The sequence below is a fragment of the Nelumbo lutea genome, chromosome 7 (assembly GCF_056320005.1).
Source record: "Nelumbo lutea isolate HS-2025 chromosome 7, American lotus-T2T, whole genome shotgun sequence".
NCBI classification, from domain to species: Eukaryota; Viridiplantae; Streptophyta; class Magnoliopsida; order Proteales; family Nelumbonaceae; genus Nelumbo; species Nelumbo lutea.
In genome coordinates this window covers 25,767,784-25,785,868 of record NC_142690.1, presented here as the reverse complement: position 1 = coordinate 25,785,868, position 18,085 = coordinate 25,767,784, and the positions used below count along the sequence as shown (strand labels likewise).

At 36.5% G+C, this 18,085-nt stretch overlaps 1 protein-coding gene and 1 pseudogene across 1 annotated transcript; both read left to right on the top strand.

The window, feature by feature from the left end:
- Positions 1-1,832: 1,832 nt before the first annotated feature.
- Positions 1,833-4,344, top strand: LOC148845780 (ABC transporter G family member 15-like; annotated as a pseudogene).
- Positions 4,345-6,401: 2,057 nt separating this feature from the next.
- LOC148845779 (calcium-dependent protein kinase 1-like) lies at positions 6,402-17,578 on the top strand. Its single transcript, XM_088953820.1, has 8 exons — positions 6,402-7,574; positions 11,356-11,499; positions 11,915-12,067; positions 12,837-12,952; positions 13,062-13,229; positions 16,084-16,211; positions 16,326-16,425; positions 17,007-17,578. Exons 1-8 carry the CDS (start codon positions 6,899-6,901, stop codon positions 17,088-17,090), a joined length of 1,569 nt encoding a protein of 522 aa, XP_088809946.1. The 5' UTR covers positions 6,402-6,898; the 3' UTR covers positions 17,091-17,578.
- The last annotated feature ends 507 nt before the right edge of the window (positions 17,579-18,085 follow it).

Here is an 18,085-nt window from a genome sequence, read left to right as displayed (position 1 = left end):
ATATTTGTCTATTTTATTTATTATAATTCTTGTAGATGTTGATACATGTTTGGGTATTTCATTAATATTGCACAGATTTGCTACTGTGACCTTTTCATATTTATCTCTGTTTCTGACATTGGACCTCGTATTCATCCTTGAGTTAATATACGTCTCCTACTCCTTTGTCAAATGTATGTTGTAATCCTTTCTTTTATTGCTGACTGATTTTAACAACACTTATCTTTTCTATGTAATTCTGATGCTTGCCTTGGCCTTGTTATGAGTTCTTTTGGTTGATCCCAAACTAAAAATGTTGGTGAAGGTGTATAACAAACCGGGTGCTGATGAGCTAGTAATTCAATTACTTGAGGAGCAGAAAAGATTTTATATCCAAGAATCAAAGATAAGAATTTGATATCATAATAGTAAGGTCATTGCTATTGATAGAGCAACTTAAAGGGAAACAAAAACCTCTTTAACACAATTAGTATGCATTTGAACATGGATTCTCTTTTTCCCAATGAAAGCCAATTTCAAAACTACATCTTATGTGAATGACTAGAGACCCTACCAGTCTACCACCATACTATTGTTCGTTCTCATGGAAAGCACAAGAAATGATGGGGTAATGATTTTATGTACTGGTCATCCAATCAATCTCCTTCATTTGATGATCCTTGCTTATGGTGATGTTTTATCACCTCCTGCTGTATTTTATGACTTCTGGTTCTTCAAAAAATGAATTATTCTATTGTAACTAATATAGGAAAGTAAGGGGCCATAGTGAAAATTCAAGTGTAAACCTAGTGTATTTATATATTGGACCTAAATATTAACTTAATTTCCCATTTGGCCTACCCAACCTATGTACACCACCCACCATTCCTATTCCTAGGGTAGAATCATTTTGGTTAAGCTAAGTTTGATCTAGTTGAATTCAGATCTATTTGTGCATAATGAACCTAATCCTTTGCCATCACTAATGCAACAAAACAAGTTGAAAATTTGACTAGAGTAGGATGAGTTAGCCTATTGGATCATTGGAATAGAACCATTTCATTTAAGTTTTACATAGCATTTGAACCCATATCATTGACACCTGAAATGGATCAGTTGTCAAGAAAAACTACATTTGATTAATCTCAAATGAAGTTTGAAGAGGCCTCTGCTACATGACACTATTATAACCAGGGAAAAGTTTTACCAACTCAGCAAATTAACACCTTCTTTATTGATGATTAGTTGAGAAGACCAAAGGTAGATCAATTGTCACTTGTTGCATCTCAAAATATCCATTCAATTTCATTATGCCCAAAAAGGTTCATTTCAATTAAGCTCTTAAAAATCATAACCTGGACCAAGTAAAACAGATGATATACTTGCGTCAATAAACTTGACTTAATAGAAGCATATCAGTGGTTCATTTGATGAAAGCCTGTACAAATACCTCTTCATACACTTGGATCCTCTACTGTACCACGTAACTATTTAAAATTCATTTGGATTAAAAATTATCTTCTAAATCTCTATATAATCCTCTTGATCTTGACTTGAAATCTGCTGATGAAGTTATCCTACTAGAAAACCTTTTCTTTATAAAAGTTTTTTTTTTTTATTTGTTTCAAAACAAGGAAAAAGATCTGAAAAGAGGTGATGCATAATAGTATCAATGCTGGAATTGTTTGGAGACAAGTCATTCCCACTCAGATCATGTATTAATGCTTCTCCTTTAAGCTTTGAATTTGGGCATTGGTCCATGTTTTAGTAGACATTAGCTTCGCATCTTGAAATTTGTCTCGGTTTCCTGGAAACTTCAGCTATTGAAATTTGGAGTTTATCAAATTAAAAATATGGGTCATGGTCTAGAGAATCTTCCATTTGCCGTGTTTTCTGGTTGTACTGGAATTATACTTCAAGTTCAACCCATTTGTTGTATGATGTCAAGCACCCCTGGCTCATTGAGATCAACTTGCAGGGCATGGAGAGGTTTTTGGAGTGAAAAGATTGCTTTGAGTTGGGTTTAGTACTTTGCAATTTGATTTAACTCAATTCAACTAGGACTGTTTTGATTAATTGAGTTGGGTTCTTAATTGAGTTGGTCTCTCTCTCTCTCTCTCTCTCTCTCTCTCTCTCTCTCTCTCCCGCTAGCACAAGATTTCAGTAGTTGGGTTAACTATGGAGCTTCCCTACATGAATCTGCACACTCTTTTCCTATATTGGAGTGATTTGTGGCTGATTCAGAGATTGTTCATCAGACGGGCAACCCATTGGGGGTTCGCACAATCTACACAGATGATTAGTGATTGGGCTCAATCCTTTTGCTTAAGTTGTTGGTTAGTGATCATATATGTTTCTTTTGATTTGCAGAGAAAAAGAAACAAAAAGTTTATGAAATAAAAGTCGTACTGCTTGACTCATTGGCAGGTAAGTTCACTCTCTACTACCCAACTTCTATTTTTCTTTCTAGTTTTGCTGGAATGAGACTCAGTACCAAACTCCAAACTTCACAGGAGTTCACCTTGGTTCATATGTTTATATCAGTATTTCTACAAGCTTGCCCACCAACCTTGGTTCATATGTTTATATCACTCTCTCGGATGGAGAAGCCATTTATTTTGGAGAGGCTAGGATAATTAAGAAGAATGCAACAATCCTGCAAATTTCACTCGACGATGTTAATCCAATAACAATCTAATTCCATCGATATTTCTTGATACAGTTCTTTGCTGAGTCTGGTTTCCCTTGTTCCACTAGAAGGAATCCTTCGGATAATTTCATTCGTTGTATTAACACAGATTTCGATGTTGTAACTGCCGCTCTGAGGGAATGTCCGAGACTTAATGTATGTGACAACAATCTGTTATGTCTATCATTTCCAATGTGGGAATCTTTTTCCTATATATATTCTACCAAACAAACATCTCCCTTGTCGTTGGGGTGATTTCATTGATTTTTAGAACTTATTTTGCTAACTTTTTTTTTGATGGGTTATTTCATTAACTTAATTTGTTTATGGGTGAATGTTTTTTTTTTTTGTCACAGGAAGCATAGGCATCATCATCATCATCATCATCATCAGATCTTCTAATGAATGAAGCAAGTTCAAGGATTAAAGAAATCCTTGATGCAAAATACAAGACATCAAAATATGCAACAAGTACAAGAAGACGGATTAGGGAGCTTTTACTCATTGTAAACACTTTGAACTTAAGCAACCCTTAACACATTTGTCCCCCCCACCTACCCTCACACACACACATGGTACTAAACTCCAAATACAAATATGTACAATGCAAATACAAGAAAATAATACAAAATACAAAGTTTTGTACTCTACAAATTTGTATTTGTACTCCTTCCAAACTAAGCCTTAATAACAATTAAATGTCAATGTAGGAAGGACCCATAGCTAAATCAAACAAGGGAAGCGAGGCTAGCTGGTGGAAATAGCTCTGCACATTGACTAAGAGGTCTTTCGTGAATATGTGCAAAGATATTGGGTATTACTGGTTAAGGATTATGGTCTACCTAGTAGTATCACTATGTGTTGGCACCATTTATTTTGATGTTGGAACCAGCTATAACACAGCCAGGGACAAAGGAGCTAGTGTTGCATTCTTAACAGGCTTCATGACATTCATGTCCATAGGAGGCTTCCCATCCTTCCTTGAAGAAATAAGAGCAAATAATTATGAATCTCAGTTCCATCAAAATCAAATTGTTGAAAAAGAGAAAAAAAAAAAAACATCAAGCTGGTTCTATTAAGCTTTCTCAATGTCTCACTTTCTTACTCAAACAGGTCTTTTATCGTGAGAGGCTAAATGGTCACTATGGCAATGCTGTATACATCCTATCTAATTTTCTCTCCTCATTCCCTTTCTTGCTGGGAGTGTCTACTACTACTGGAACAATAATCTCATTCATGGTGAAGTTTCACTCTGGGTTCTCTCACCTTGTATTCACCTGGCTTAATCTTTTGAGCTACATTTCTGTGGTAGAAGGCTGCATGATGGTTGTTGCATCGCTGGTTCCCAACTACTTGATGGGTGTCATAGTTGGGATTGGAATTATTGTAAGGAAACTACTTCCAGAAACACCTGTATATTCTCTTCTGTTATCACCTTCACAAGCACTGTCATTTTCATATGTAAGTAATTATAATGCTGAGCTCTGGATTCTTCTATATCCTACCTGATCTTCCCAAACCATTCTGGCGATACCCGGTTTCATATATCAGCTACAGCTCATAGGCATTACAGGTACATGTTAATTTGCAGGAATCCAATTCCCATAGACCATGTTAATTTGAATATAATTCTAATATTTATATGTTTTTATTTGTAGGTTCAACCAATATGTTAAGTGGATTTGCATTGGAAGATGAGCTGCATTATTAGAGAATTTGATTAATTTTTTTATGTTCTTGTACTATTTATATATCAACTGAATATTGTATTTGAACAATGTATAATTTTTGAATTAATAGATTTCATTTTAAATTAGTTTTTATCAAACGGTTTTGCTGTATTAAACAGGTATGAAAATGCTAAATCAATAAAAAATTCAGGTACCACAAAAATGCTGCAATTAAGCAGGTATATGCATTTTTTTAAATAGGTATATACTGGCGGACAAAGAATGTTAGAATTAACCTAGTACAAGTAAAAAACGAAAAAAAAAGATCTAAGTCAATGGTCATTAAACCGTCGGTTTAGCCACAAAACAACACATAAGGTGGCAGTCATTTAACATATAAACCTGTAGTTCGGACTGCCATCTAAAAACACGAGGGAGTTTGACAAAAACCTAAGGTGGCGGTTTTACCAATAGGAGACCTTACCAACCTCTTCATATAACCAATCTTAATAAACATTATTAAAAATAATGTACTTTGGGCCCAGTGCCACTTTGGTCCCCGAACTTTAAAATGTGACAATTCAGTACCCGGACTTTCAAAATGTGTTAATCTAGTACCTATCGTTAATCGACTGTTAATCATTCGTTAAATACCTTTGAAAAATATGCAAATGTCCTTCGAGTGTCATCTAATTTTCATTATCAACCATCCAAACATTGACAAAAAAATTAATAGTCCTAAATCCTTACCTCTTTATTCTAGAAAGTTGGGGTCCAAAGTGCCCAGTGAGACGTGACCCCAAATTTCTTGAATAGAAGAAGCATAGATTTGGGATTGTTAATTTTTTTGTCAACGTTTAGATGGTTGATAAAGAAAACCGGATGATACTCAAAGGACATTTCTATCTTTTCTCAAATGCCACTTAAAAATAAAAAAAATAAAAAAATAATTATTAAAGAAGAAATTTCAATTGGTTAGTGGATATGATAGATCATCCATAGAATTATAATATATTCAATTGTTGTGATCAAATGATAAAATATAATTAATTATTATTTATTTTTTAATTCTAAAAATATAAAAAAGCAAAAAATATTAAAGAAGAAATTTCAATTGCTCTATAGATATGATAGATAAATCCATAGATCTAAAACATATTTAGTCTTTATACGTAGAGAAAAAAATTACATTTTCAAAATTTTTGTTAATTTATATTTCCCCAAATATCTTCATGAAATTTCCATAAATCTATTGATAACACAAAAAAAAAAAAAGTGATTTTGAAGGTAAGAAAGGTAGATCAACATAAATTCAAACATTCAAGAAAAAAAGAAATCACGAGATATTATAAAAAATTGAAAAATTTTACCAAAATTTGCCATATTTTTTCAAAAATTGAAAAATCTTTAAAAAAATTAATTATTCATAGTTATTTTTTTGAAAACTTTTGCAAATCTAGCACTATATGAATGAAGTTTGGAGTTTTAGAGTCATTTGGGGGTGAAAGAGCCTTCTTTTGGGGAAAAGAATATTGCTTTACCTCTTTAATTTTTTTTTTAGTTTTTGGCCGTATCTTTTCTGTCAATATGCTATCGGTACACCCCGATACAAGTCTAATACACATGAAAAAAGATGAAACGTCCAATTTCTATGTGTATTTCGTATTTACTTTTCAAAAATACGATACAATATGCCCCGTATCTGAGGTATCATATCGAAATTTTAAACCTTGATACCTTTTAATATAATTATTGCACTTTTAGATGTCAGACTTCCGAGCAAACAGACATGTCAGACTTCCAAACAAACGAATAGGTAGTTTCAAAATAAGTTAGTAATTATTATCCCTACCAAGAAAAAAAACGAAAACTCATTTCTGTGTATAAATAAAACTTAATAACAAATCTATATATAAAAAATAAACAAAATAATTACCTAAATTTATTATAAAACAAAATTTACTAAAATACATGAATAAAAAAATATCAAAATATTACCCCCGTACTTATTACGGGGTCATTCTCTGGTTTTAAAACAATAAAACCGAATTGGGATCTGCCTTGCCTTCAAAAAAAAATTGCCATCTGCTCCATGCATAGCGCGCCTCACATCGACCTCATAGCCACATCCGACTCATGAATAACAAATACAAGTAGTGAGGAGCAGATCCCGTTCTAGTAGTGAGATGTTCAAGATGTGAGGCCACGACATGCTGTGGGTGTGGGGTCGGTGTAAGGCGCGCTCCGTCAGAGTAGATCCGGACTCGGTGAAACCATCCTCCGCCGTACACGAGACACGACTACACAAATCTTGAGCTAATAACACGTGGAAAGGACAGTTGATCGTTGCTACCAAAGCAGCAGATCCCGAGTGTTTTCTGGGCGTTAGTTAGTGAGTTGCACACTACACACACAGTAAACTCTTCCCTCGGGTCTCAGTCTCAGACCTCGATTTCGATGTTTGAAAGTGAAAGGTATCGAATCCAAACGAGTCGACTCGTTGTCAGACTACTTCCCTGTATTTCTCTCCCAAGTCACACCGTCTGCTTTACTGTCGGAGATGGGAAACTGCAACGGCTTACCGTCCAACGACGATCGGCATCCGCCACCTCCAATCAATGTCATTAGCGTGCGTCCCGATGATAAACCCGCTACCCCAACTCCTCCAAACCGGCATCAGGGGCCACCCCAACCACCAAGCGCCGTTCACCGTCCACTCTCAGGAACCGGACGCGTCCTCGGCCGTCCGATGGAAGATGTTCGGGCCACGTATGTTTTTGGCCGCGAGCTCGGTCGCGGCCAGTTCGGCGTTACATATTTAGCCACGCACAAGGAGACCAAAGAGCAATTCGCCTGTAAATCTATTGCTACTCGTAAGCTGGTGAACTGCGATGACATCGACGACGTCCGCAGGGAGGTCCAGATCATGCACCACCTGACGGGCCACCGTAACATAGTGGAGTTGAAGGGGGCGTATGAGGATCATCACTCGGTGAATTTGGTGATGGAGCTGTGTGAAGGTGGTGAGCTGTTCGATCGAATCATCCTGAAGGGGCATTACTCTGAACGAGCGGCCGCAGCGTTGTGCCGTCAGATCGTGACCGTTGTTCATTATTGCCATTCTATGGGGGTGATACACCGGGATCTTAAACCGGAAAATTTTTTGTTTCTCGGTAAGGACGAGAATTTCCCTTTGAAGGCCATAGATTTTGGGCTATCGACGTTCTTCAAACCCGGTAATTTCGCGCTTTCTTTTCCTCTTTCTCTCAATCACTGAGTTCATGTAAAACCTGACATGGAAACATTTTCTTTTCAAAGATAACTCATGATTTAATCAAGGAGACAAAATAATTTAGTTCAGAGACCGTTGGGAGTCTTCTCGGTAAACAGTGTGTAGGAATGCTCATCACTACCATACACTGTGTTGATGTATGAATTGATTTTGTAAATGCCTTCGACTTGTTGTCTGAATTAAATACGTGTCGAGTGTGTAGCTCATTCTGCTGCTTAACGTTCCTGAGGCATAAGTTCATGACTTGTTTGCATCTTCAAACTTGGTCAAGTGTATCGATTATAGTTAGAACGCTGTGGGACTTCTGCACGTTGAGGTGCTTTTATAGCTTACATTTTAGGGTGGAAATGTAAAATACAGAAAGGTACCCTGTACTCCGGGGGTAGTGACACTTAGGTACCCAAACTTTCATTTGCCACGGAGAGCTACCATTCCAACACTCTGCTCCTGCAGTTAGCATTCCGTCAGTTTTTAACTTTTGTGAGACCATTTTACCCTCTCTTTCATTGCATCTCCAAAACCTAAGTTTTGAACTTTTCATATCTTCTTTCCAGTTTTTTCTTTTCATATGTGTAAGAGAGAGACAAAGGAGAGTTCAAAGATAGGAAAAATTCATAACTTGGGTTTTGGAGATGCAACAAAAGAGAGGCAAAAATGGTCTCATACAAGTTCAAACTGTCAGAATGTCAACAGCGGGAGCAGAGTGTTGGAATTTGGAAGTATAAGGTAGCTTGCTGCGCAAATGAAAGTTTGGGGACTTAAGTGTCATTACCCTAAAGTGTAGGGTAGTTCTCTATACTTTATCCTGCAGTTTACTAAAAACTCACAATAAACTCGAAATTACTTCTAAGTCATAAATGTAATGTAACATGTTTGACAATCTTAATTTAATTCATCAATGTTTGGCTAGACTTGCTTCATTGTAATACTTTTTGGCATTTTTTTTATATAATACTAAGAATTTGCTAAAAGGCCATTCCCAATGTTGGTCCCGGCTATCTAGGTCTTGGGAGGGATGGAATGGATATAGACCTAATTTTCATCATTTTTTTGCACGAAGTGGCTGCTCCTAGGCTCCATCCTGCATTCTCACGCTTGTCAACCTGAGATTTTACCATTAACCAAGCAATGGTTTCTTCCTTTTGTAACCTGCTAACCAACAAAATGTTCTACAACCAACAAATTTTCTATCAAAAGAAAAGGGAAAAAGTTATCATCCCTTAGATTTTTTTCCAATGGAGTTGATGTAGTTGACATTACCTAAGAATGAACAATAGTTCACACCATAGCATCATTTCAAATTAGTAAAATTACAAAAGATTTGATCCATTAGCATAACACAAGATGGATTTTTAATAGAAGCAAGCGGATATTTTTTCTTGGGTGTTGCTTATGATGCTGCAAAAGATGGTAATACCACATATGCAGATCATTATATTTTAATACTCTCTTATTTTCTTCATGTTGTTAAACATATCAAACTAAAATAGTTCAACACTTGGGTTTCATTCACCTTCCATTCTTGATATGATGACATGTTCACAAACAAATTGCAAGCACCCTAGTCAATCCTTGTAATGTTTCATATTAGAATTAGTTACAAGCTATTATATCTATCCTGGCTGTTAAGAAAAATTATAAGGAATTACGTCTCTTTAGGGTGGGGGGATCACGTTGATAAAATCCACCTTGACAAACCTCCCTATGTACTTCATGTCTATCTTATTGTGAGTGGAAAAATTGATGAGAAACTTTCTTTGGGAACTAGGAGACAGAAAGAAGGATCATTTGGTAAGATGGGAGAAGCTTGTCGAAAGGAAAGAAGAGTGGGTTGGATTTAGGAAACACTAGTGGGAAAACCTTGCTCTTTTAAGTAAGTGGTTGTGGTGCTTCCCCTTGGAGAATGATAGATTGTTGCATAAAGTGGTTTCAAGTGTTCATGGGTTTTCTAGGAATGAATGGGATGCTGGTATTCTGCAAAGGGCTAGTCAATTTGACCTTCTTCCTCAATTCCTTAAGCATATCAGGTATGATTTGCCTTCTGGTAATAGGATTAGATTTTGGGAAGATGTATGGGTTGGGGATCTCTTCTTGAAAGATGTGTTTCCTTATCTGTATGCTCTCTCAAGCTTTAAAGAGAAACCTGTGTTTGAATTCTTTGGGTTTCGTTCCTCTTCTCGGGAGGATTGGAATTTGGGGCTAGTGGGAAACCTTAGAGAGTCTAAAATGTCTTTAGTGTCTAACCCGTTAAATATTTTGGATGACCTAGTTTTTGATGATTCAACGGATGATAGTTGAGTTTGGTCTCATGGTCCCTATGGGTCGTTTACCTGGAAATTCTTTTTCTCTTCCCTTGTGGCCACTTCCTCTCCCCATACCTTTCTTGTGAAAGAATTTTGGTGTGCCCCTATCCCTCCAAAAGTCAATGCCTTTTGTTGAGAAGTTTATCATGGGTGGTGCGTAAGGGTGGATTCGAGTGGAGCTGAGCCAAATACTTGGCTATTCGAGCTCGACTCACAAGAATAGTATCAAGCTCAAGCTTGGCTCGACTTGAGCTCGACTTTAAGCCAAGTATTTTTGAAAAATAAAAATTATATGTATAAAATTATTATTTTTTATTTTTTAGACAAAAAATTAAGAATTATAAAAATTATTTTTATTTTACATACAAGAAAATAAGAATTATAAAAATTATTTACTATTATGCATGAAAAATAAAAATATTAGTATATATAATAAAATTATTTATTATATATATATATTTATATGTATGTATGTATATATAATAAAAATTATTTATTAAATACTATGCTCGTGAGCCTCACGAGCCGAGCTTTACCGGGCTCGATTAGCAAATGAGCCTATATATTGGGCTCGAATTGAGCTCAAAGTTCGGTTTAAACCGAGTCAAGTCGAGCTCGATAGATCGTGAAAGGATCGGCTCGTGGCCACCCCTAGTGGTGTGTTAATACGTGCTATCTGTTGCAAAAGAAAAGGTCAAATTGGTGCATTTTGTGTAAGTTGGATGGTGAGAGTGCTTTGACAAAAGCTCTTGGAGGTATGGTTTCCCCAAATTGGTGGGTGGATGTAACTTAATTTTGAATGTAGTTTATGCAATTCGGGACCCTCTGGGATTGGAGGAGTGATTCAAGATGTGAGTGAGAACATTTGTCGGTTATTTCAGGGCCTATTGATCAGGGTGATTTAGTGAGAGCTGAATTCATGGCTGCTATTGTTGGGGTGCAAAAAGCTAAGGAAATAGGAATCACAAGGCTGATTGTAGAAGGGGACTCAAAAATAGTCATTGGTTGGTTGAAAAAGAGAGAAAGAATATTATGGCAATTCAGAAATGAATTCAGGCAGTTCAAGTTGCTGTCAAGACAAGTGCAAATTCATGTAAGATGGGTTAGGAGGTCCACTAATGGGTTGGCAGATGGATTAGCTAAGCAAGGAGTATATAGACATCATTTGTTTTGGTCTCAATGTTAAAAGGGTGGTGGGACTTTTTTGTTGTAAAAGGTTTTATTCCTAACAACGTCTTGTTGTAATCTCTTTCTCTTTAAGTTTTAAAATAAAATTCTTTGAGTTGCTGATAAAAAAAATCATTGCTGTTATTTGCATATCATAAAGCTTTCTCATAGTTACTTAGAGGAGAAAATAGAAACTCCTAATGCATTTTCTAACAAGATTGTTTTAAGCTCTGCTAATGTTTATGTGGTCTGCAGGAGAAGTATTTAGAGATCTTGTTGGAAGTGCATATTATGTAGCTCCAGAGGTCCTGCAACGGAATTATGGAACTGAAGCTGACATTTGGAGTGCTGGAGTGATACTATACATTCTTCTTAGCGGGGTTCCACCCTTCTGGGGAGGTACCTACTCCATCCATATTATTGAGGAAAACATCAATGGAGCTTGGTTGATCCCATATCCCCTCCTTACTATTGATTTGCAAGCTGTCCAGTCCAAATCTTCACCCAGTTTAGTCTGAGGTGTAGACTGACAATAACAATGTTTGGAGGGTCTAAACTTTCTGATATGTTTCTAGAGTTAGACCTGTTAGAAAAAGGTGAATGAATTTAGAGTTGGAACTGCAAGGGAAAAAGTCAATGGTTGGGTGGTTAGAAGTGCAATAGCTTAATGAACATTGCCAATGATTTATTTTATCAAGACTGATGAATCTCATGTCCATCTTTTATTTACCAATTTTCTGATATTGAATATTGCTCAATGGTTAATATTGGCAGTTTTAATATTACTTATTGCTCACCTTCCTTTCTATTGCAGAGAATGAGCAGGGTATTTTTGATGCTGTTCTCCGAGGAAATATTGACTTCTCATCTGATCCTTGGCCTTCCATATCTAGTAGTGCTAAAGATCTTGTGAAGAAAATGCTACGGGCTGATCCAAACGAGCGGATTTCTGCAGTTGAAGTTCTAAGTAAGCTTTAACTCTTCAAAATATTCAGGGATGAGCCAGATGGTTGTATTGGTATCAGTCATGATTATGTGATGTCTAGTATGGTCACTGGAAAAAGGTTATGCCTACTCCATGCATACAATTCTCTGATAGAATATATTTATTAAGACTATTCATCACGTGGATATGTAAATTGGCACGTGAAAAACATGCTGGTAGGTTGTGTTCAACCATTAGATGGACCCTTATCTAGTAATATCTGACATCAAAACTGGCCTGAGTGTCTGATCATAGCTTTCTTACCTTTCACGTTTTTTGTATCATCTAAAAATGGACTGTTAAAAAATGCTTGATTGCGTTGTTTCTACTACTCACCTTTTAGGCCCTTGTACTTGGATTAGGATTTTGTTTTCTTTGGATTTGGTAGATTACATGCTCTAGGCATAAATTCTAACCCAAGTGCAAAAAGGAGGGTATACAGGATCTATTCCATTATTCCATCACAGGGCCTCTTTATGGACAGTTACAGTCATCAAGTCAGTAAACTTTTCTGTTGGAAATCTTCTAGGTAGGTTACAATCCGAGGCTATAATCTTCATCTATTGTATGTGTACCATTTAATATAGGACTTCAATAAGACAGGATCCTGTCTTCTAAACACTGTTCCAGGTTTCTCCACTATTTGAAGGAAATGGAATATGTATTTGCACATAGAACATACATGTCTTTGAGTGTGTGTGTATAATCTGAAGCTAGAATCAGAAGTTTGACTGCCAAAAATAAAATGCAGGCCATCCATGGATCAGAGAAGATGGGGATGCATCTGACAAGCCAATTGATATAGCTGTTCTAACCAGAATGAAGCAATTCAGGGCAATGAACAAATTGAAAAAAGTAGCTCTACAGGTGAGGGTAGCTGCTCTTTATGCTTTTTACTTCAAAGTGCATGGAAGATGGAACCTTCTTTGAGTTTTCCCCCCTTTGTGTGCCCCCTTTCTTCTTTTTCCTCTACCAGGTTATTGCAGAAAATCTTTCTGAGGAGGAGATCATGGGGTTGAAAGAGATGTTCAAATCCATGGACACAGATAACAGTGGAACAATCACTTTTGAAGAATTGAAAGTGGGTCTTCCAAAATTGGGTACCAAGGTTTCTGAATCTGAAGTCAAGCAGTTGATGGAAGCGGTAGGCTCTCCTAATCTTAAATTGAAGCTAATTTTTCTGATGCATTAATATCCTTTTCTCCCATGTCTGGAAGTACATAGATAAATAATATCATGATATATCTGTAAACCTACCTCCCACTCCCAACCCAAAAGAAAAAGTTTGAATAATTCAGTTCATTGATCTGACCTTCTAGTGGTTGGCTGGAATGAAGCTGAAGAATTACATTGATTTGAAAATGCTGATTCGCCATGCCCCCAATTCCTTGTCAATATCTATTGAATATTTCGAGTAGTCTAAGCTGTAATATTAATTCTGATAGTTAAAATTGTGATCTATCAACTAATCTCTCAATGTATGTATACATTTTTTTTATCAATAACTGAATGAGATTCATTAAATAAAAATCAAGAAATTACAAAGAGAGGAAGGGAGATAAACTTTCTTAGCTCCCCCCAATAGGTGAAAACGAAAATTACAATATAGCCCAGAAAAAATATTGCTTCTCCCCATTCCTTGCTTGGCCAAAACATCATCCAAACAATTAGCATCTCTCTTACTCCAATGCAGCTGAATTTCCATGCCTTGAGTTAGGAGCCTGAATTTCCTTTTTTCATTGATGTAATCCCACCAGCCCATCTCCTCCTTTTGAAGCCATCCAATAACAAGCTTTGAGTTCCCTTCAATTATTAGCTTGGAAATATTTAATTCATAGGCCTTCTGAACTCCTTCCATTACAGCATAGATTTCAGCTCTCAACGAGTCACCCACTCCAATAGGGCCTGAGAAAAGAGCCCTAATGAAACCATCCTAATCTCTGAAGACACCTCCAATACCTGAAGGTCCTGGATTGCTCTCACTACTACCGTCAAAATTCAGCTTGATAAATCCATTAGTAGGAGGGGTCCAGGAAGGTCTAACAACGATTTTCAATGGAGCAGGGTCAGCCACTTCCCTCCACTTCCTTATCCGATCCGCAGGTGATATTCCTTCAAAGATTTCAAAGTCTTCACCCAATGAATCACCCTAGATGAAAATCAATGCATGTATACATTGGCAATGTGGAAGGTAGTGGCTGAAGGGAAACTTCTTTAATTTTATTATATAAATGTACACCCTTCCTCATGTGAAGACTATTTTCAGCAACTTCTTCAGTCCTACTAGAGATGACTCCCATGAAAGGAAAGCTATCATTGATCCATCACCAGGAAAGTAGCTCATTGGGTTAGAACAATGCACTTGTTTAATCCTTTTTCTGTTGATGGCATTGTCAGGAATTGGCATCAGATTGCTCAGTCTAGCAGTGGCAGAACTTTGGTGCATAATTGGTGGGCTCCACCACTACGACACATCATGCTAAATTTTGATGGGTTTAGCAGGGGGAACCTGGGTTTCTCTCGAATAGGGATAGGGGGAGCATTCAGGGACAGTAAGGTACCAATAGCAATCTTTTTAGGTTTATTTTTTTAGGAAACAGTAACTTTCATTAGAGAATTGAAACGATTACAGACTTACCACCCACAAAATGGATGGAAAAAAACAAAAACTTACAAACAAGCCCAAAACAAAGCCTCCCTAGTAACTCCTTGCTTAGCTAAAGTGAGCCATTCCATTTGCTGACCTTCTTACCCATTTAAAGTGCACCCCAGTCTCCCTTGCTAAGCTAATAATCTCTCTTAGAGGCTGTCTAAGAGACTAAACTCCCAAGTTTCCAGATTGCATCCACCCTATTACCCGCTTGGAGTCTCCTTCCACTTCTAATTGCTGCATTCCCCATTGTTTCGCCAGTCTCAAACCTTGAAGTAAGGCCATTACTTCTGCCCTTAATGAATCTCCCACCCCAATTGGGCCCGAGTAAAGGGCCATGGTTCTGCAGTTAGAGCTGCAGTTCTTGCAAGCGTTGAGGTTATCTAGAAAGAAAAGTTACACTAACATTATTGTAGAGGGTGGTTCTAAAGTAGTCATGGGATCATTTATCAAAAAAGAAAGAAAGAAAGAAAGAAAGAAAGAAAGAAAGAAAGAAAGAAAAAAAGTAGTTGTGGGGCGGAGTCAAAAACAAGAAAGCTGGCCTTTGATGTATAGAAATTTGCTAAAACAGATAAAAGAGCTCAAAAGGGGTAGGGTAATAAATGTTCAATGGGTTTACAGGGAAGCAAATTAGCTGGCAGTCGGATTAGTAAAACAAGGGGTTCAGAGCAAGTATCTTTTTTTTGGGGGTTGAGAATGCCTATGATGTTGTAATCTCTGGCTTGGACAATCCATTGTACTTTTTTATTCATATTAATAAAATTTATTTGTTACTTGTCAAAAAAATATCATCTTACCGAAACAATGAGAAAGATGTTGGTCTTGTTATATAAAATGAATACTAGATAATTATTCATGTAACCATACAATATGAATTAAAAAAACCAAGCACACGGTTGGGGCATTACATGTGGATAGACAAATACAAATAAAAATAATAAAATCTGAAAGAGTTGTGACTAGAACAGATACCATTTTTGATAAAGGGGGCACAGCCCCTAGTGAGTAGACAAAAAGTGATGCTTTGAAAAGATAGGCACCCCTATGCATCTATGTACTTTAAGGGGGACACCTTTTGTCTTTTCACAAGAGATGTGCTCCAATCAGCACTCTATCTGAAAACAAAGACGCCAAGATAAAAGAAATTGGTTATTACTTCTTTGTTTTTTTTGGTAGAAATTGGTTATTATTTCTTGACACCATGATTGTTAGAGTTCATCTGAATTTGCATCTAGAGCTGCTTTCTTCAGCCTAACTCTTCCACATATATTTTATACATGTAGGAAGTCATCTACAATTTTATGATTTGGCATGGATAACTAAATACAACTCTTGTCTGCTTTGTCAGGCTGATGTTGATGGAAATGGAACCATTGATTATATTGAGTTTATAACAGCTACAATGCACATGAATAGAATGGAGAAGGAAGAGCATCTATATAAAGCCTTTGAATATTTTGACAAAGACAAGAGCGGGTTCGTTTTTTCCTGAAAATTTCATATTTATTATAAATAGTGGTTGTTGAAGCTGTTAATGCTGTTATTTGCGTGTCTCCATGTTTGATTTGTTTTCCATTCCTATCTTTTCAGGTACATCACAATGGAGGAATTGGAGCAAGCCCTTAAGAAGTATAATATGGGTGACACAAAAACAATAAAGGAAATAATTGCAGAAGTTGACACAGATCATGTATGTCTTGTATACTTGAAATGTGCTTGTTTTCTTATGTCCAATTATTTTCAAATTGATGGAAATTTAGAGGTGAGTCCATTAAATAAAAACCGATCTTTGGAGAAGAATGGGATACTGATCCTACTGATGTTGCAGTCTGGCAATCATTAGAGCTACTCAATGAACTAGCCCATCCAACCACCTGCACCCAAAGACCTAGTAAAGATAGTATAAGCTCCTGTTTGTTTTTCTTCTTATTGGCAGTTATATTTACTGTCCGGTTCAGTATTTCTAGTGAAGCCAATATAGGTTTTGCTACTTCACATGTAAACTAAATGCCCAAAGATTAAGAGAAAAGTAGCACTAATAATAAAGCAATTAAGAGAAAATCAACTATCAAGAAAAAAAAAAGGAAGAGCAGAAAGCTTGTGGAATGTCTTCGTAGAAAATAAATAAAAAGTTGGATATTTGTCTCTGAGGGATTACATGGCATAAATTCTGTAATAATTTGTCAAAGAAGGATAAATTCCTTACTGCTGATTTTTGTATCACTTGTCAGAAATTCCTTGATGCTGACTCTTTTGCCTCTTATCTTGCAGGATGGAAGAATTAACTATGATGAGTTTGTTGCCATGATGAGGAAAGGCAATCCTGAGTTGACCACCAACAGACGCCGAAAATAATTAACGACTTGGTTGGGTGATTTAATGCTCTTTAGTTCAACCTCATTTGGCCTGTGAATTGTGTTGCAGACTTGCAGTTTTATGGTTGCGTGTTTGATAACCATTGCAGTCGGTTCTTATTAAATGGTTTGTAATTCCCTGCACACCCTTCTGAAAACTTGAGGGATTGGTCCTCTACATGTGCACGACTCTGCAGGATAGCGTATGCTTTGTTTGGTGGGGAAGCAGGGAGGATCCAATAGAAGACTGAAGGATTAGGGTACAAAGTACAAACTCTATGGATTAGGCGAGGACCCCACAGCTCAAATGGTCCCCCTCTCTGTATCAGAACCCTGCCCTGGGACAGATATGTCAATACGTTCTCACCTCCCAAAGTAGTAACAATGATAAAATGAAATAGGAAAAACAGAAGGGATGATTGTACAGTCCAATTTTATGATGTGTTCTTTACAAGCTAGATTAAAGAACAACCAAGTATTTTTGTACAATTATGTTTGTTTTCTCTTGGTATGGTTGCTGTTTGGTCTGTCATGGCCTTCTTGCTTGAAATATTGGAAGCAATATCATTTGGCATGGCATGGTGTACCGCAAAACACTGGAAAATTGAAAATTGCTCCCAGCGCCTGTTCCAGTTCTGCGCCTAGCAAACTGATGAGATTTAGGACAACCTAAGATTGACATACTTTTGGTTTGACTGTAGCATAAGAATAGTGTCATGAGGTCTCTCCCCATTCCACATGTTAAATTCTTTATATGATAATTAGTTTTGGGCCTAACATGAAAAACAGAAAAGTCTATTTTGAATAGGAAAATAGTTTTGTTTGTGAGTTAGTTTTAAATCTTGCATTTTATTTTCATCATTAATAAAAATACCTCTTGCTTGTTATATTTGTTCTTTAAAATGATAAAAATATAATATTAGAGATGTGTTTAAAATTTTTCATATATATATTTTTAATTTTTGTAATATTTATATTTTATTTATTTTTAAATTT

Excerpts from the sequence above, each read along its gene's own strand:
- LOC148845779 (XM_088953820.1), top strand. The coding sequence starts at position 6,899 with ATGGGAAACTGCAACGGCTTACCGTCCAACGACGATCGGCATCCGCCA. Across the intron at positions 12,068-12,836 it reads TTCTGCAGTTGAAGTTCTAA|GCCATCCATGGATCAGAGAA; the intron begins GTAAGCTTTAAC and ends AATAAAATGCAG. Across the intron at positions 16,426-17,006 it reads CAGAAGTTGACACAGATCAT|GATGGAAGAATTAACTATGA; the intron begins GTATGTCTTGTA and ends CTTATCTTGCAG.